The sequence below is a fragment of the Nyctibius grandis genome, chromosome 2 (genome assembly GCF_013368605.1).
Source record: "Nyctibius grandis isolate bNycGra1 chromosome 2, bNycGra1.pri, whole genome shotgun sequence".
In the NCBI taxonomy this organism is placed as follows: Eukaryota; Metazoa; Chordata; class Aves; order Nyctibiiformes; family Nyctibiidae; genus Nyctibius; species Nyctibius grandis.
The window spans coordinates 35,953,722-35,974,535 of record NC_090659.1 but is presented as its reverse complement, the minus strand read 5'-3'; the positions used below and the strand labels follow the sequence as shown (position 1 = coordinate 35,974,535).

General features: G+C 36.9%; 1 protein-coding gene across 2 annotated transcripts in view; it reads left to right on the top strand.

Moving 5' to 3' along the window:
• CNKSR2 (connector enhancer of kinase suppressor of Ras 2) overlaps positions 1-20,814 on the top strand; it is a 232,024-nt gene that overhangs the window by 159,422 nt on the left and 51,788 nt on the right. For both annotated transcript variants that reach the window (XM_068420507.1, XM_068420498.1), the window contains exons 14-17: positions 13,055-13,103; positions 13,963-14,135; positions 15,494-15,567; positions 17,126-17,197. In XM_068420507.1, the coding sequence (XP_068276608.1) occupies positions 13,055-13,103; positions 13,963-14,135; positions 15,494-15,567; positions 17,126-17,197 (368 nt within the window). The remainder of the gene's footprint in view (positions 1-13,054; positions 13,104-13,962; positions 14,136-15,493; positions 15,568-17,125; positions 17,198-20,814) is intronic.

Sequence of the window (20,814 nt, the reverse complement as noted above, 5' to 3'; positions counted from 1 at the left end):
ATATCCAATTTTGCTATGAAGGCATCATGAGCACCTAGCTTGTGTCCATTTCTCCTGTCAGGTTCCTCTAGTATAGTTCAGGTATAGAAGGCCTTTTGCTCTGAGACACGATTGGAAGGAACAATTTAAAAATGCAGTAAGGAGAAGATGGATAAGAGGAAGAAACATAATGGAAAATTCTTATCTAGTGCCTTCATGAGTCTGAAACACCATCATGTCCCACAGCCACAATTTTCTCATTGGCTGTAGGCAGCTTTGAATACCTACACAATGGCACATGATGGGTTTATTTCAATTGGAGACTCGTGGTTTTATGTGTCTGATTCAGACAGAAGAGCAGCATCTCTCACTTTCTCAGCCCTTGGCCAGCTTTTTCACTCCAAAAAGAAACAATCTAAATGATACTATATATATTCCTTCCTGTGAATGCAGCACTTTATAAATGTAACAAGCACAAAACAAGTAATAAAAATAGTAGCTAGGTTGTTAAAATCAGTGTAGGAATTTCATCTAGGCCATAAGTGAACTGTGTGGCATGTAAAACAAACAAAAGGTTGAAACAGTTAACCAACAAGCAAAATATGCCTTACTCCATAAGGCACTTGTGACAAGTGGAAGTGATTGGGATAGCCATAAGATTGTTGTGCTAAAAGGTAAATCTAGATATTCCTTCTGGGTTTGGTAAAAATCTGGTCCGAAATAAATCTACATTTCTAAGAGAAAAGGCAAGAGAGAAACAGCATATCAATTCCTTGCTAATGGAAGATGACATTGTGTTATTTTTAGACTAGCATAACCAATACAGAGGAATAGAGAGGCCTCCTGGGTCTAGTCCTCTGCTATTGCAGTTAAACACCTTCATGTAATCCTATTCAGAGAAAGGCATCACTCCTAATGAATTTGCTACACAAAAAAAACCCAAATGCCTCAGAAACCAGCATAAAAAGTGCATAGGGTAACAGGATAATTCAGGCTGGGAGGGATCTCAGGAGGTCTCTACTTTGGTCTTTGGCTCAAAGCAGGGCCAGCTCTGAGGTCAGACAAGGCTTTTCATGGCTTTGCCCAGTTGGATGTTGAAAACCTCCTGAGATGGAAACTGCACAAACTCGTGGCCAACCTGCTGCCCTTCATGGCTGTCCTCATGGCAAAAAAGTTGGAGGTGAGCAATAAAACAGAGAATTTAGGAGTAGCTGAGAGGATGGCAACTTGCTCTGATTTAAGGCATAATTTCTGTTGTTTCGTTGCTGTTTAGCTAAAATCATCTTTTGAAAGTGCCTCAGTAATTGCATATGTTTTGCCAGTTCTAGACTCTCAGTCCTTTGAACTCAAGGCTGAAGAGAGTGGAAATGCATATGCAGCTTTTATACTTGAGTTCTGGTTAAGCATACATTTTGAGAAATAGTACTATTTCGTCTCCTCATGAGGGAGTGCTAAGTTCTTTTAATTATATGGAAAAATATCTGCATTGTTCATGAGGAATATTATTCCTGTCACAGATGAGAGAATATTTTCACATCTGCATTGCTCCTCTTTGAAAGAAGCAGTTAACACCATGAATTGTCTCTTATTGGGGAAGCGGTTGCCAAAATGAAATTTGAAGGTATTGAATGTGGGAGATTTGCATCTATTTCTATATATTCTGTCATTTTTATTAAGATCCAGAGTTAATTATTGCAGCAAAGCAAAATGCTATGGAGGTGAGGTAAGATTGGTTTATGGGCCATCATGAAGCACAACTGGATTTTTTTTGTGGAAAATTTTTATTTTAAACTTTCTCTGTTACCTTCTTTCGCATCTGACCATGGGGGAAAAAATGGCCTGTTATAATTTCTTTCCATGACAGAGCTGGGGAATTCTTTAAAAATTAGAGAGTTACTGTAAAGGTCATCTAGTCCAGCTCTGCCAGTCTGGATTTATTCCTTACTGCATATGATATAATGCTCTGAAAGTGTAATTTTACATTGTCAAGAGATGTAGATCTTTAGACTAATAAATCTCCCAGCTCAGAACATTTCCTAATTTCCTTTCACATCCCCATTGTATATTCTTTCTGTTATCTATTTCAATTAATCGTTCCTGGTTATATCCTGCTTTTATTACCTGATAGAGGACTTCTGCCTTTGTAGGTATTAACATTGTTTGTACACCAGTAAACTACGTTACCTGTAGCTGGTACAATCACAATAGCACAGTTGAGAGATTTTTTTTTTTTAATGTAGGATAAGTGATTTAGTCCCTTTGATAAAGAAGAGATTACAGGCAGCATACTGTAGCAGAGAAGTGTATGTCAGGTGTTGCACAGAGGGGACTCAGCATGAGTTATCACTGCAATATGGTGGGGAGTGTCACATCTACGAGAACTTAGATCTAGGTCCTGACTTCTCAACTGGCTCCTCTCTGCGCTCTTTTCTATGCAAGGAAAAGGGAGGTGTCAGGACTATGAAAGCAGTGAACCAAGGGCACTGGCTGGCATGCATTATGAAATTTGGCGTTCTAAAAAACTTGTAGTCTGAGTGGTCAAAGTGTTGTTTGAATTAAGGGGGCGCAGATGTACCGTTTTATCAAAATGCTTTGACAAGCAGCGCAATTGTTTCTGAACAAGTAATTTTTTCAAAGCAGTGATTTTCGCTCCGCAGGAGTCTGCCCCATTCCTCTGCCCTGCTTACACGGCGGTGGCCTCTCGAGCCTATTGCTGACACATAATATGGGAGATTGTATGATTGCACCTGGGAGGAAAATGGCTCTTTGCAGCAGTGGGGTTGCTGAACAGAAGCCGTTTTATTAGGTGTTTCTGTTTTACTGGAAAGAAGTGCTTGTTGCTTAGTGCCTGATCTCTGAGTCAGCCAGTCCATCTCTGCTACGGTACTGTGGAGGAAAAAAAAACCTCATATTTTTCATATAGCGATAACTGCTTTTGTCCATTTCTCAAGTATATCCCTTTGCTTCCAGATTAACCCAAGTAGATAATATTTCTAACACTACAGGATTCTGACTTCAGAATGAAGTGTAAAACTAATTTTGTAAGCTGATTTGTACCCATAAAATCACCATAGCCAGCACAGAGTTAAAAAGACCTAATGTTATCTTTCCTCACCTTCTGAGAAGTGCTGTTTCTTCTTATGCTTAGAGGAAATTTCACTAAATTCCAGCAAGTAATGTGCCTTTCATCCTGGAATGAACTGTTCTTTTTCTTCCTTAATTCATAGGTGCGATGGAAGTCTTTGCTGTGAATTTTAACAGAATGTGTAATAGCTGAGGTACAAACGCTCTTTCCCTTATTTCCCCATGGAAACTTCCCCTCTGTTCAAGATCCTGCTATTTCATATAGTTAAGAGCTATCTGCATTCAGCCCTGATATGTAACTATTGCTACAGCTATTGCTGTAAGCTATTTCTGATAGCATGCTACAACGATAAAGAGGCACAAAGCACTGCATTCTGGAAATGTCATTTTAGTCCTGAAGGATACAAACGCAGAGAAATCTCCAAGCCTTGGAAGTTGCTGTAAGGACATGTCCTTAACAGTAATATAACCAGTAGATAAGGTTTTCTCCTGATGAATAGTACTACTTAAAAGGAGGAAATTTGGGGTTGTATGTTTTATCTTCTAGAAATGAGCAAGGAAAGCATTTTGGTGGCTGTAATTTGTCTTGTGCATCTTCTTTGCTAAGGCTGCTTCTTTCACACACAACTGCACTAATTTCCTGTTTCAGCAAAACCTTTGTAAACTCCCTAGCTCCAGAAAAGTACAATTTTCTGTTTTATTGATTTTTCACCAAAAACTTAATATTTCTGAAAGGCAGAATGAGTTTTCTGTTTCTTTAACTGAAAGAATTTTATGCCCGAGTGCTAACAGAGAAGAGGTTGCGAGAGTATATCTTCCTTAAAGCAAAAATCTGTTTTCTCAGTTCTGCCCTCATTCATTACGGAGCACCTACATCCCCTGCGCTTTTCTCTGTCACACAGTCAGACTGAGCAGTATGGAGAAGATCATGCCAAGGGACACAATCAGAAGTGTTGCTAACTGCTCCTACAGAAGGAGCTGTGTATGTACTCTTTTCATCATAAACAAACACCTAGGTGTTGTAGGAGGGCATGGGACCTTTATTTTAAGCTAATGATTTTTCATCTAGAAAGATCGTAGGCCTCATGCAAGATTTTGTGAATGCTCTGGGGTTGACTTCTGTGGTGTTTTAGAGTAGTTTAAGTTTTCTCCCCAGAAGGTCCAGGATCAACTCCATGCTGCCACAGACCACCTCTCTAATTTAACATAGATCACTTGCAGGATAAGTTTCTTAAATCTGCTTGGATAGTCTTATTGCTTTACTGTTTAGATAAACATACAGAGGAAAGCCTATCTTTCCCGTGAATAAGACAGAAATTTTTGAAGCAAAACCAGATTTTTCCTGGAGGAGATTGCATCGTTTGTTTGACTGACTGCTATCTGCTGCAGGGGCAACTCAGCAGGGCACAAGCAATCCACGAGGCTTCTGGAGTGCATATGGGGGGTGACTCGTCTCAGTGATACCTTGTGAAAGGACAAGAGGCAATGGACATAAATTGAAATACAAGAAATTCCATGTAAACATAAGAAAAAACTGCTTTTACTGTGAAGATGGTTTAACTGGAGCAGGTTGCCCATGGAGTTTTGTGGAGTCTCCACCTTTGGAGATATTAAAAACCCAACTGGACATGGCCCTGAGCAACCTGCTCTAGTTGACCCTGCTTTGAGCAACAGGGTTGGATGAGACAGTCTCCAGAGGTGCCCTCCTGCCTCAGCCGTTTTGTAGTTTTCTGACAGGTCCATTCTCTTCAGTAAGAGATGAAACTGGGAATTGCTCTGGGGTAGAAATCAAAATAAGGGTTAAATACTATTCTGTAATGGATAATAATTAAGTTTCTTTTTCCTTCTTAAATGGTGCAGTGGAAACATACACAGTGATGGAACAACTGATGCATCTTGGACTTCTGCCATTAAAGAATACATACAGTTTTCAAACCCTCCCTTTCTTAGATTACTTACTGTCAATAAAAGCAGTGTGGGAGGTACCAAAATTACATGTTTCAGAGTAGATGTAGAGCAGAAGAATGATCTCAGAATAAATTATTCTAATGAACAGCACTTGTCTAGTTTAACTTTTTATCCTCATTTGCTTCAGACAGCTATGACAGTGCTGCAGTCCTTGTTCTGTCAGTCGAAAAGACAGTGGGGGAATATGAGAACTCTCATTTAAATTTGATATTGTCCAGAAGTTTTGCTGCTTCAATATTTCAATTAGAGAGTCCGGTAGCTTCATGACTAAGAAGGAAAATATTTCCCTGGTGGTGGAAAGCAGGATCCCACTATATATTATTTTCTCAACATGGCCTGAAGATTTATAAAATGTTTTAATTTTTCTAAGTTTTGCATGTATTATGCTAGCAACTTTGCACAAACAATTTGCACTAGCTTGTGCAACTGCAAATATGCATCCCGCTAATGCAATGTTTGCCACAGAGCGCCCCGCCCCCCAAATTACAAGAAAAACTTTAGGGATGGGAGAATGAATAAAAATCTCTGAATGGAAAAGCTGTGTTTGCTATCACATTTCAGACAACCACAGTTGTGTCCTTAGCTAGCATATTCTTCTTGGATAAGCAGCCGTAGAAACAGTTGTATGGAAATATTAGATATCTTTGATATTATCAGCGCTTGTAGACTATGTAATAAGGAGAGCATCCTGCACAGGTAATGTAGCCATTGCCTACAACACAGACAACTAGAAAGTTGGCAGCTTCAAGGTCTCAGGGTACATTTTGTACAGTAAAAAGCTCTTAGCATATTCCTCTTAAGACACATACTGTTTCTTTATCCTTGTGGTCACTAACAAAACGCATGCGTTGTGAATTCATGGTCAGAGCTCCAAAAATACAGGAACCCAGTTAGAGCTGTGACCACGTATGATGGATGGCACAGCCATGTACTGTAGATCTAGTACTTCCTAGAAGCCTTTCATAAAGTTACTGTGGGGGAAGGAGAGAAGGAGTAGGAACAGGAACAGGGCCATTGGTTGTCAGGTAAATGTAGAAAATTCTCTCGTCTGAAATGGACTCCTTTGCTGCTGCCAAGAAAACTGTTGCTTTGCCAACTTTTGCAATTACACATTCATTTGGCCTAGGTATTGAAACACCTTTTTGCAGTTCTGAAAAAGCAAAACTAAGGGAGGAAGAGGAACATAGTATATAGGATAACATACCAAGCCATGAATTCTGGGATCTGTTCTTCCAGTGATTGTTAATATATCTGTGCCTCTCACAACCCCTTGGACAGAACCAGTGACTCATGCTTCTCTCTGTCTGAGGTACCTGCCATTTAAAAGAGAAATATCCACAGGATATTTAGTATAATGATTCTGCCTCACTTGTTGACATTATTTTGTTTGTACTATAAAAGCTCACTTTTAGAAGTCTGTTCATATATAATGTTCATATGGTGTTTTAGTATTAAGTATCTTAGCTAGAACCTTATTGAATGCTATCCTTTTAAACCCAGGTATGGTATTTTTATTATAAGCTCAAGAGCAGAGGGAGCTGTGCAGTGAGAGCAGAAGTATCTGTTACCAAAACACCAAAAGATCAAGATTTGATTCAATAAATTTTGCTTTTGGGAGGCAAGACTGAAGGTTTCAGGGCATTGTTAAATCAACTGTGGCATCCTTTGTAAATCACTTTTCATTCCAGCTCTCTATGGATTTATGAATTACTTGTATGTGATGACTGTTTTGTCATCAGCCTGTGACTTTAGCATAGGAAATATTTCTGGATCTGCTTTCATAAATTCACTGCTGTGCTTCTGTATTAGATTTTCTCTCACATGGACCATCCCATTTACTGTATTTGCATTTTACCTACCCAGAGTGAATCCCTGCTTTTTGAAGGGTTGCATAAAGTAGGGCTCTTGCAGCACATTAAAAATACATCATTCACAACGTAGTGCTGCTTGGTACCATTTTTTGGCAACTAAATAGTTGTAGCCACAGATAAATCAGAGAATGTTGAATGTATGGGAAGTTCAAAATCCAGAAGTAAATAAAAAATGAACAAATATTCAGGAAAATGTAAGAGGAAAAGAGAACAGAGTAGGATTTGGAATAATTTTGCGATTACAGGAACAGGAGAGTATATCCTAAAACACCCTGCATGGCGTGGCAAATCAGATACACCAAGCATGAGATTTTTTGCAGATATTCATTCTGTTAGCAGTCTCTGAACCCCAGTCAACACACAAAACTATTCAAACAAGGCAGTGAAATCTTTGCTTTCCTAAACAGGATCATAACTTAGAGCATAGTCTTTCCTTATCCCGCTTCTTAGCAGGTTCCCTTTTGAGTATAATTTCACCCATAGATGCTTCATTTGACCCTTAGCCCTGGTAACTGATTCCTTCAGAGCATCAAGTCATGCCTCGTCTCTTCTCTCCTATGCCAATAAAGTCCTGTGTGGCCTAGCTTCAGCTCTTGTTCCAAAAACTGCCATGCAGGTGCCCTGTGTGGACTCGGCTAGCTTCAAGCCCTAGCTGACTATAAACAGGAATCTTCTTGCTTACTGTGAGGGCAAAACATTATAGGTCAATACCTGGCCTTGTTGTAAACAAAACAATTATCTGTTGTGAATGAAATTCTGCTACTGATTGGCAGGAGGTTTCAAACTTTCTGAACTGCCAGAGAACTTCTCTCATCATACCTTTGTAAGGTAGTCCGTTAAAACTATATTTTCCACAAACATCCATGAAAATAATTAATACTATCTATTGTTAGCTCTTAGTGGAGACTAAACAAGACAGTAAACAGAAAAAGATTTTGGCAAAATACTCTGATGGGAGTACTCTTAAGCATGAGTTGCTAAAAGTGACAGATAGTGTGACAATGCAATATAAATAGCTTTGAATTTTTCCCCTTTTTCACTCTTCTTTTAGCTCTGAAATTTTGGATCTCAACACACCAACTGCAGAGAAACATGTATAGGTAGTGTATCACAACTGTGGAAACAGAACATTGCCAGTGTGCTCAAAGTATTGAGTGTGAGAGATCGATCAAATAACTGGCAGCACCAGCTTTCATTTTTTTTCCAGATATTGGCTTTTCCATCTGCAGTAGAAAGTTCCAGTAATCAGAAATGTTACAAGCTACGGTGCTGACACTAGAGAAAGTTATCTTACAGTGACAGAGCGGAACTGTCTGACTGTGAATAGTTCCTTAATGTCTAAACTTTCAGCTTGAGAAAAATTGGATTTGACTTGAGCTCTCAAAAAAACAATAAAGATACCTGCTATTTTCCTTCCCAATCAGACTGAGCTCAAATTTAGGTAAAAGAGTTGGAGATTATTATTTCCATAATCTGATTCTCTCTTCCGGCTTTCCAAAAAAATGGGCAAGTGGAAAATCTGAAGAAAAGTGAAGAAACAAATAAGCACTTGAAAGAAGATTTTAGGAGCTGTGAAATTTAGCACTGGTTGCTATGGCCAATACAGATCTGCAGAGAAGCTTTAGTTATGGTCTTTTCTGGTAGAACTACAAATTCTGTAACCGTGAGGGGGTCCATGTACTTATTAGATTATATCTACTTTCTGGTCATGGATGTCATGTTCTGTTTGTTACACATGGCATTTATATTAGCTCTTAGAGACAATCATATATAGGAATAGTCTGACCTCAAATCTTTAGACTTTCTCCTCAGACTCTTGAAGTCTGACAAAATAACCAGTCCTCCCAAATAAATAGTTTTGATAACCAGTCTACTTGTCTTCTACTTTTATCAACTGGAACAGAAATTTTGTAACTTTCATCACATGAGTTTTATCAAATATTCATCTCTCCTGGTAGCAGTTTCACTCCAATTTAATATTAGTATTGGAAGATCAGTTTATTAAGTTTCCTATTTGGCATGAAATAAATTAATTGAAAATTAAATTATTTAACACTTTTACTTAAATGTGTTTTTCCAGATAGAGAGTTATCAAATTACTACTAAGTAGTCCATAACAAATACTCACATTTTCAGGCTTCTGAATGTTAATGAATAGCTTTCAATCTTTCTTCCATTCTGAGCAAATATACAGAAGGTGTGGTACTAACCAAGACTGAATACTTTATCCCAAGAGCCAAAAGCAGGCAAGAACCTGGATAGCTTTGAGGATGAGAGAAAAACCTGATAGTCTCGTTTCTTGAACAATGTGTTGTATATGCGACGATGCTGATGTGTGATCGTGTGCATACAGCCGTTATTGATTATACCATCTATATGTTATTATTTTCTTGCTAAAGGAACAAATACACTTACAGGTCGTTGGTGACCTCTTTTGTTAGTGTGAACCTCCACCTGGAAATTTTTTACTATGTAGCAGTATTATTGTGCTATAATCCTAAAAGCATGGAAAGGCATACCCTAGGGCAGATTGCTATTTACAGCTGTGCAGTCTTCTGATGGACTTTCAGAACTCTGTCAATCATTTTGAAGAGTGTGAAAGTAAATATAACCTACATAGCAAGTTTGGTAATGAACTACTGCAGGAAGAAAGTAACTGTTACGGCTTTTCCGTGCCCGGTGAAATCTCCACTGGCTGCTGGGATGTGCAGCTAAGCCCTCAGAAAGGTAGGGCTACAGGCAGGCTAGCACCTTTGTTAAAAAAAACAGAAACATAGCAAATATCCCTGTAATACATGATGTTTTGTTCCTCTGGTAATATATGTGCTTTGGAGGCTGCTGATAGCAAAGACAGGCATATATATACCTAAAATGTTTCTTTGATATTCTACTTAGATGTGCATTTGTCAGAGGGCTTAGTTTAGGTATATTAGTAAATACGACAAGCTCAAACATCGCATATTACAGGAGAATATTATTGCATTCAGAAAGCTAAGGCTCAGGATATTCAATGGAATTTTGATATATTTTAAACAACAAATGACACCATGCTTTTGGATAATGGAAAGTTTTGCCAATTGTATTTTGGGTGACTGGAAAGCATATAATTCAGAATATGATTAAACAATTTCAAATTTTCTTCAGGAGTGACAATTTCCATTTGGGTTAAGGTATTTATCTATGTCATGTTTTCAGTGGCAGTCTTGTTTCCATTTTATTTATTATTTTGAGTTAATAACAACTTTCTTTAATATAGAATGCTGTTTTCTATTTAATTTCATTTTGTGCTTGCTTTCAGAATTAGTAGGAGAGATGAGTTCTTGGAAACTGGGACAAGATGTATGTGAAAGCAGTTGGTCAAAGCTCAAGATGTATCAGAATCAAAATGCAGTGAACCATATGTTGAAATCCGGCCTTGTGGGTGGGTGATTAAACAGTATCTTGCAGCAAATTTGCTTTAGTACAACTACATTTCTGGCTTTGGTGTGAATCTATATTTTTAGGGTCTGTGGTATTAAAAAGAAGTATTTATATTATTTCCATATTTGCCACATCACAGAATTATCTGTAAAAGGAGAAACATTGTGGTGACCAACATAAGGACAGGTCGCTTAAAGAGGTTGTGGAATCTTCCTCTTTGGAAATAGTTGGATCTAGGCTGGAGATGACCCTGAAGAACATGATTCAGCACTGGCTTATAAGCAAGCCTTGCTCTGAGCAGGAGGAAGGACATGACCTCCTTCATCGTTCTGTGATTCTAAACAGCACTGAGAAAATGGCATTAAGCATTATCTAATAACTGGGAGGAGACTGCAGATTGCATTCAATGATTTCCTAAAAAAAGCAACAGAGGAAGCATTTTTAGATTTCATCCTCACTTGGTTTTTTTGGTTTACATATCATATGAGTTTGAAACTGAGTGGCACTGACTAATGCATACTGCTTATACATCTTCTGGGTAAAAATAAAAATAGCTGGTGCTGTTTTTGCAAAGGATGAACCAACTTGAAGCCTGAAGTCTATGTAAATTAATCTAAAGTGTTAGCTAAAATCACTGAAGTCAGTTGAACGGTTCTCAGGAACTTCACTCAGTTGTAGATTTTGTCCTTAATTATAATTTAATTTAATGAGCTAATTTATAATAATAACTGAATGTAATAAAACCTTTCTGTTTTGCAATTTGACGTAATGTATGGAAAAATGGCTAGATGTCTAAATTACTTGCTGTCTTCCTATTAAAAACTGATACCCCTTCATTATCCTTTCTTCCCAAAAATCGACTCAGAAGTTGAGAGGTGCGAGCTCACATTTGCAGGTTCAATTTACAGACAACACATTTAAAGAGAAGGCTTTTCATATTGTTCTCATCTGCTTTCAGAATTGCTTATAAGAAAACCAAGCGGAGGTTTTCCGTTTCTGTTTTAGCAGTGTGAAAATATTAGGGCAGAAGAGTCAAGCAGCAGGATGAAGTTGTCTGGGTTGTGAACTGAGAAGTGCTAAAGTTTTGGGGTTGTGCGTGTGTGTGGTTTTTTAACCACTTTGAATTAGGTGAGATGTTCAAAGTATCTAAGAGGGAGTTATTTACACACTTCTGCCCAGTCACTCTCTTATTCCTGGGCCAGAAAGATCTCTCTTAGCCCTACGCAGGTCGAAATATTTCATGTGACGTAAGTTGGGATGGTGTTGCTGTCTTGGCTTGCTGAGAGCTGGTACTGATTGAACTGATACCAGCAGCAGAAGAAAAAGGACAAGATCCAGGGAATGAAAACAAATAGGCTCCTTTTTTTCTTCCCAGTGGCAGCCAATTTGGACCATCTGAAATGGCAATACAGTTGAGTAGCTTTCTTCAGATACGGTCTACAAGGGATCAGCACATCTACTGAGTCAGTTAGTTTTTTATATTACACTTAATCATCATTGTATTGCTGGTAATTTATCCCCATGGACACGTTAGTATTTGCTGCTTGAGAATGTCTCAGCTGTGAGGCGAGGTATCCCTTGGAAGCTGAGCCTCAGCCTCCTGCACGTGAGCTCAGGTGTACAGGAAGCAGAGAGGAAAAAATGAAAAGAAAAGCAGCTCTTTGAATTGAAAGGGGAGCCTTGTAAGCTGGGCTGAGGGTTTGTCTTATGTACTAGGAACAGGATTTGGGCTCACAGGGCAGTCAGTGCTTTTGCTTAGATTTATTTTTATCAAGTGGCACAAAAGCTTTGATTTTTTGTATTGATTCGTGGTAAGCTGAAATAAGAGGTTTTAATACTCAGACACTCTTATGTGGTCTTTTCTTAGTTTCAGCACTAATACATTTGTCTATAGAAAACTAAAATTCAAAACAACTGAATGGCTTTAAATTTTGGAGTTCTTAATTACAGAATTATTTTTTTTTTTAGTTCACTAGAGTGATGGTGATTATCTGAGTTTTTTAACAGAAATGACCATAAAATGTGTTAATATGTATTGCCATTTTTAGTAAGCTAGGATCTTAAGGAATAATTTCCATCCTGTCTCATTGCCAAGGCAATGGGTTGGTTCATGGGAGTAGATCAACTGGAGGGAAATACTTCCAGTCAAAACCTGGTAAAAAATAAAGTGTTTTCTATTTCAGAATATTTATTTGGGAGACTTTTTCCCAGTTGTGATTTAGCAGAATTTTATTGGTGTCTTTAAAAATATTAGGCCCGTTTCTGAGCAAATTCTCTGATGTTCTACAGACTATTGTATAAATGTCTTCACACCTGCATTAGGCACTGTGTTCATTTTCATATTTGCATATTTATGTCAGGAAGACCTTAATTAGATGATCTATTAGAAATGCAGGGGATGTGTAGCTTCACTATCATACTAACCAAAGGGAGACATTCCTTCCTTATTAACAGAACAAGAGAAGAGCGACCATTTTAGACAGAAGCTTCGGTTGTTTTGGCAAGCTAATTTGTGGTCTATTTTAAGATGTTTCGCTTTCACTGGATGCTTTTGCTTTACAACCTTATGAACATATGAACTAAAATTACGTTTTTTCTTAGGCCTAGAAGTCTGTTGGCTGGTGTTACCTGGTGATGACTTCAGTGTTTGCAACGTTACACTTCTTTTATAGTAAGGATGTGGTTGAATATAAACATTGTATTTTCACTTCTTCCGTTTTGATTTCTTGTAGACATTTCAGCAGTCTTCTCTACAGCAGAAAAGTAAAAAGAAGAACAAAGGTAAAAATTAAACTTGTTTTCATGTATTGGTAGGAAGGGAATTGCCAACATTAATGTTTATGGTGTTGCAGTATCTGAGGAACTAGAACTTGTTAGCTCCAATCCAATGTTTAGTTCAGTTGATCATGTTGAGAAGATTTAGTCCATTACCGATGTCTCATGGTTTCCTAATGCTCCTCTACCTGCATATATCTGGTGTTGTCTTTTTTTTTGAATACTTAGACTCTAGCCTCTTTAGGACCAGGGCTGGTTTTTCCAGCTGTGTGCATGTAGTGCCTTACTGAGGCCCGTGCTCATTACCTAAGCTAGATCACGTAATTTATATCACAGTAAATTGTTCTCCTTTGATTTAGAAGTACAAAGGCCTTACTTAGGAACTGTTTAGTTGCAGAAGGAGCTGAAAAGAGAGGTTTCTGAATACCCGTGAAGTACTTACATAGTTGTATTTGGCAGCCAAGTGTGAAAGTACATTTATATGCTGTGTGCTTTAATCTGATGTGAAATAATAATTTGTTGAAAATTACAAATAACGATTTTTTTCTTATTTTTAAATATCTTGCCTTTCTTTTCTCTATAATGTCTTCTCTTACTGTGTTGCCTTTTTTTTTTTGTCCATAGAATCTGAGCTCTGTAAGGTGCTGAATATGGTTTGTTTTGGTTTGTTTTGGTTTTAACTTACGGAGCCTTTCACAGACTTTGTGGTCAAAGTAGGAGGTTTGTAATAATTTACTCATGGCAAATTGAGGCTGATATTTTTAATTAATTTTCTTAAGCAAATATATAGTGCTTTCTGGCTAGCTGTCTTGTTGATTTAGTTGCCAAGTCAAACGCTTTCACATCAACTCATTGTCATTTTCAGCTCCTATTCCTGGTAAAAGCAAAAGACGGATCTCATGTAAAGATCTCGGTCGAGGGGACTGTGAAGGCTGGCTTTGGAAAAAGAAAGATGCCAAGAGTTATTTCTCCCAGAAATGGAAAAAATACTGGTTTGTCCTGAAGGATACATCTCTATATTGGTATATCAATGAAGAGGTAAGCATCTGTGCTCATTGTCTCAACAAATATCCTGTGTAGTGCTGTTGTCATGATTTAGTGGGAAGCATTTGTGCCTTGATCCCAGCTTCAGATCAGTAACCCTAACTCCCTCCTCTTCATCCTCCCTCCTCAAGGTCTACTAAGAGGTCTTTATCAGTGCGGTAGTTCATATCTACAAGTATGATGACTGGTCACCAGCCGTGGCCAAGGAACATGTGGAACCACTGGGCTGTGCCTTACTTTCCCATGGAGAGGGCAGTGGTCTGAGCGCTTCTGTCTTCCCACTGTGCCAAGTTTCCCTGAGACTTGCTGAGACTTCGTTATTTTCGAGACCTCAGCTCCCTCACCAAAGTGTCTGCAGTCACCAATAGATTCAAAAGCTGGCGGGGGAGCCTCAGTGGCAGAGGGACAGACAAGCAAACAGTGCTCTTGCCAGAATTTTTTTTCCTTAGGCAACCATGCAAAAAAGAAATAGCAAGATTATTCTAAACAGTGTACTTTTGATTTTAAAATGCATGCTAATGCAGAACATGTTACAACCTTATACCTTCCACTGAACAACTCTAGTTCCAGTTTTATATACTGATTTGTGTCTTTATTTATTTTTAAGAAAGCATATAGTCATATGGACTGCATATGTAGCATGAATAAGAATAGGGATTCTGAGAAAAAGATGTAAGTCTGTGGAATTCTTTAACATACATTTGTGTTTTCTGCAGCTTCACTTTCACGATTCTGTATTAATTTTTTGTCTGTGTTATTGATGTATTAGTGGCTTAAAATAAATAATGCTTTCAAATTTCGAAAAGTCAAGGGGGATTGACTATCTGATAAAATAAACTATGTGCAGGTCTTTAGAGGAGAGGGGAGGAAGGTGATATGTTTTCTCTCTTGAGTGTTGGAGAGAGATGAAAGTAGCTAAAGAGATATCATGCCTCTTAGCTGTGGTACCATATAAAGATAGAAAACAGCACACATTTAAATTGCTTTTTTCCGTTTCTTACAGTAGGCTGCATTTCTCCTTACTAATTAGTCCATCTTCCCCCAAAATTAACTAATTACAATAACTAATTGCCTGAATACATTTGGTCATTTTGTATATTTTCAAATGCTGGTTCAGCTGTGAAATTGTTTGAGAAAACTGGGTATTTAAAATTGTATTTTACACCAAGGGATCTGTCTTACTACTTTGGCAAAAGTCCCAGTTACTTCTGTGGGAGGTTTGCCAGAGCAGAGCATACATTAGTATTCCTTATGTAAGAAGCAGGCAAGTGAAAATATCTTTTAAGTTTTCAGTGTGATAGTTTTTTTTTCTGACACCTTAACAACAGTAATATCTAGAACTATCTTTGCAGGATGAAAAAGCAGAAGGATTCATCAGTCTTCCTGAATTTAAAATTGACAGAGCCAGTGAATGCCGCAAGAAATAGTAAGTATGTAAATAATACAATGGTACAATAGAAAAAGTGGAACAAAGGAGAAGGCTTTCCCTTAAAACAATGACATAATGGACTTCGTTACAAGGATCATTTAGTTGTATCAAAAAATAAGCTCATACAGAACAGGCAAATTCAGTGTGATTTCTGTGTGCCATCTTTCCTGAAAAAGGTTTTTTTTACTTTGTTATGAATCACAGTGCTTGACTAGAGCACTTGTAGTAGAACATAAAATCTGGCTATTAAAATTCCTTGCTTGTGTGGCAGATAAAGAAAAAAGAAACTCTTAAGAATCCAGACAACAGATGCTGTAACAATTTTAAGAAGTCAAGTTTTGGGTCTCAGTAACTTGCTGATCTCTTTCTAAACTGAGCGATGTCACTGTACATCTGCTTTCACTTGCATAACATTGTATCATGCTCTAATGCGTTAGAGGAATTATTTTTGTCTCAATTTTACATTACCTTCACTAGCAGTAACTTTCCTGGATATCAATTTCTTATCCCTGGTTTCTTAAAACCTATTTTTATATATTTACATAGATGTACACACACAGACATATATATTGAAAATTGTAAGCATGATACACATGAAGAACATCATTGCCATTTTTCTGAGACACAATGGATTAGAGAGAGTGAGAATTATTTTATTATATTTTATATATATCTTTATATAAAATCCATTGTATCTCAGAAAAATGGTGATGATGACCTTTATGTATCATGTTTGCATTTTTCCTTATTTTCTTTGGGACTGTTAGGCATTTTTTGTTCTTATTTTAAGAGAGACCTTCAGGCTATTCTCAAAAATGATTCTTCTGTACTGTAAATTATTAATTACTTTCAGATGCATTTTCTGTATCTTCAAGTACTTCACCATAAATCTTTATCCAATATAGTTAAAAAATTCTTTCTAGTCATTTATTTCATATTATGTATGAAATGCAGTAATTCTCTCGGCCCAGTCATGTTGATTGCTTTGGTGGAAAGAAAAGATGAGATGTAATTGCCCATTGCTTAGAGTGACCTCAAGGACACAGTGTTGATTTGTAACAGCTTTTCAGAAGTCAATCAGCGCATCAGATTTTTCTGTTTGAAAGGCAGTCATTAGAGCTAAAGGTAATATCAAGGTCACTGGGATGTGAGAAATCACGAGGACTGAGAGCTTTTCTGTTGTATCGAATAAATTGTTCAGTCAGTTTTCTGTTCAGAAAAAATTGACACCTATAGGTGTATCAGCAAAATTACCTGATACATAAAATTATATCCTTAACTGGTTAACTTTATCCAAACATAGTACACTGCAGGTGGTTGTTGCACAATATTTTTGCAGACACCAATCAGGCATTATTTAGAAAGGGGTAGTTGAAGAGCATTTTACTTGGTGAAATCTGGCACAATCCTAAAAGTTGTATGTTTATATACTGTTTGGGGGCATCCAACTCAGGAAGTCTGAACTCATCTCATTCCTTGGTGACCACGCTATCTTACATTTAAAAAAAAAAGAGCTGTGCCATTACATTTTTATAATTATGTTTTTCCTCTACAGTGCATTCAAAGCCTGCCATCCTAAGATCAAAAGTTTTTATTTTGCTGCTGAACATCTAGATGATATGAACAGGTAAGGAAATCTAGCAAAGTTCAAGGAACCATTCCTTAAATGTGACACTTCTCGAAGCTAGGAGTAACACAGCGATAATAAATTATATGTTAATCTAAAAAGCTAAGATTAATAACTGAGAAAATAAGTGCAGAATAGCATTGTTTCTGAATGGCTGCATATGCTAAATATTCAATTCATGCTAAAATTACTTTTTTTTTTTTTTTTTGAAACAAAGATTTGAAGATTTTTGGAAACAAGAGTCCCTGTTTCTAAAAAGAAATAAATACAGTATGTGAAACAACATCCAAACACAATTTCAGAATTCCAGGTTTCTGCTTTTGACTGTGCGGCACCTGTAAAGGTGCAATATCTCCAACTCTGCTTCCTAACATAATCCCAAAGACACGTGATGCTTACTCTGGGGATGCTTCTATTTCTGGCCCTGGAGGGAGTGAGAAGTTGGAGAAAGATTTAAAGCAGTCACTGATTTTTCTTCTGCCAATCTTGAAAAAAGAGGTAGAGATTACAAGGAATGAATTTTGCAGTTTCTCTCTACTGTCATGAATTTAACCTACATGTTGAAGTTAAATTTTGGTTATGTTGAATTTAGTGGTAAAAATTTCAGCAACTCAAAAAGAACAAGGACTTAAGTCTTAGTTCTTTGGGTATTGAGTTTTACTGTATCTATTTTAGGCCACTTGTGCGATTTTTTCAGAAAAATGCTTCAGACTTCAGCACAAAATAAACACAGTTCCTCTTAATTCATTTGAATGGTAAATTAAAAACATGGATCTCATGTCTATGCAAATATTTGGGGGTTTAATTTCATTTATTTTCACAACATAAACTGAAATTAACTCAGTTCAAAATAATACGCCATTTTCATCATATGACAGAGGACCCGAACAAAAATCTATTATTGCAACCTCAGAATTGTTCTATCTTAGATGATGTCTGTGGACATCCTCACTGAGCAAAATTGCTTTTAAAACAGAGGAAAAAGGAGATAAAACTCAATCCATAAAACTGTTAGGAAGTAGTATAATCATGGTTTAATCTCTCCTGTGTGTACTAGATTCAGCTACCTGGCAGAGCACCTTCAGGGTTCTGCCAGTACTTTACTGATAATATTTGACTGTAAAAGTATGCCAATACTATACTATGCTTGCTTTCATTTAGAAATAGCTGTCTGTTAACATTTTTTCAAAAGTTCCTCATAACTAAGGCTCCTTTCAAAAGTCTCTCCTCAGTTAGAAAACTTAAAACCTTTTTATTTGTTTATAAAATTTTAGGCTTGCCTTTTCTTGATAATTCCGTCAAGCCAGTCACTCAAAATGCAATTTGCTGCACAGTAAACAGAATAATGGCGTGGTCTATTCGGCGTATCCCAAACTACAGCAGTAGATAAATCATTTCTGTCAGCGGGTCCTCAGTCAATATGACAAGGCACCTTGTTTCTAAGGGTAAAAATTTATATAACTGTTCAGTAATCAGAAAGCAGCAGCAAATGAGCATCAATTCTTTAAAAATATATTGCAGTCTAAAACCCAAGAACTAAAAGATTTTTAACTTCCCAGCACAAATAGTCTTTTTATCATATTTTGAAATAAGTGGCTATTAATTCCTTTAGAATGAACTTGACCAAATTTTGATCTGAGTTATATGCATGTAAATTTAAAGCAACTCAGTCAAGGTCTATGGAATTACTTGAAATTCTTACATCTGAGTTGCCATCAGAGTCTCACCAAATAATTTTAGTTTTTCTTTTTGTTTAGTGTATTAGAAAAAAAAGTTCACTTTCACAAACATTGAATTAACTCAATATATTGGAAAAAAAAGTGGGTTACTGGAAAACAATCTTTCAAATACAAAGATAATAAAATACTTCCTGCCTAAAAGCATTTTGTAGCCTAGCTAAAGTCAAACACAGAATCAAGTTATTATGTTAAATTAAGACTGGTTTGATCAATTTCTGTTCTTTTTTTGGTCAGGTTTCTGACATACATTTTAATTATGTATCATGCAGTCATTTCACTTCTGTTTATACTTGAAGCAGAAAAATAAGAAGTAGAAAACTCCTAATACATAGTCTAACTGAAAGTTCAAAATGGTTCAATTCCTTCATCCCTTGTATAAAATTATTTAGTTGGGTTTTTTTTAAAAAAAAGTGTATGCAGGATATGAAGTTTTGTTTGTGTGTATCTAGTCACATAAAATGAGTATTTTAATCTCACGTAACTGTCACTATTAAAATTTTCTTACTACTTTTACGACTGTGCCACACCATTATGCTGGTAAGGAGTCTGGAGAACTATGGTCACTGAACTTTATTGTTGTGGCATCTGAAGTTCCTTTCATCTCCATGGTTGCACCAGCAAAAGTGTTCTTTCTACCCATACAACATGCTTAGTCTGGCTGAGAAGGACAGAATGTCCTTTATTGATGCAAAGTACTGTTTTGCTAGTGTAAGTGTATGGTCATAGAAATATCTTGCTTGGAAATTCATTGTTATTCCCATTCCAAGAAAATCTGACGTAGAAGGCAGTCCATGTATTTCTACTTGGTGATACTATATGTAACTTTATTTTTATTTTCCATGGTAACTGTGCCTGCTGCTTTATGGACTATTTGTTCTTTACTCAGAAAGCCTGATCATCAGCTGAGAAGCAAATGCATCCTTTTCAGGACTGTCCAGCTTAAATGCTTACAATACTCTTATTCTTCCTTTTTATTCCAAACTGTCCATTTTTTAAGTGATGCTATATATGGCTGCCAAAATTATATCTTCTAGACAGGGAAATAGAATCAGTAACTTCATGTGGAATATTTGTCTGAGAACTTCCTCGACCTGCTGTAACTGAGCTGTCTCTTTCTCTTTTTGTGACACTGAGTATTGACATTTATATGAGTTTTCTTCCTCAGTGTAGCTCTGATCAAGAGGAAAGATGACAAGTCATCTTGTAGTATTAGCACATGAGAATGTCTCTGGAAGATCTCAGTGAAGGCGGCCTCTAAAAATTCTCCCACATCATCTATAGGCCTCTTTATTCCAGTTAAACTGCAGTTGGGTACTTACAGACACTGAAAGGAATCCATATTCCCATATAGCAAGTTCGTCCTATATCCTTTAGCTTCATGATTAAGGACAATTTGACACCCTGCTTTGACTAGAAGCATTGCATATACCTGGAGTGTGAGATAAGATAGAAAAATTTCTCCTACTATTCTATGAGAGTGCTAGTACGGTGCATTCAGAAGTTTTTTACAGAAGTTACAGGTCTACAGAAAGATTGGGTTTTTTTAATCTTGTTCTGTGTGTCATAAAATATTTTTAATTAAATACTGACAAGAAATATATGTGCTATTCTTAAAAAAAAAAGAAAACCAACAGAAAGAAAACCTAGATGACTGCTGCAACTACCAGTGCTACTGTATGTATTGTCATACCTAACAAATGGATTTTATAATTCTCACAAGAAAATTAAAGCTGCGTTTGTAGTAACAAAGGAATATTTTCTTGGCCTCTTGCCCTCTAAAAGTTACAGTGGCTACCAGGACACAGCACACCACAGGGAAGGAAGATTTAAATCTTCCCATGTCCTGGGGCTTTGTATCTTTTAATAGTCATAGTAAGG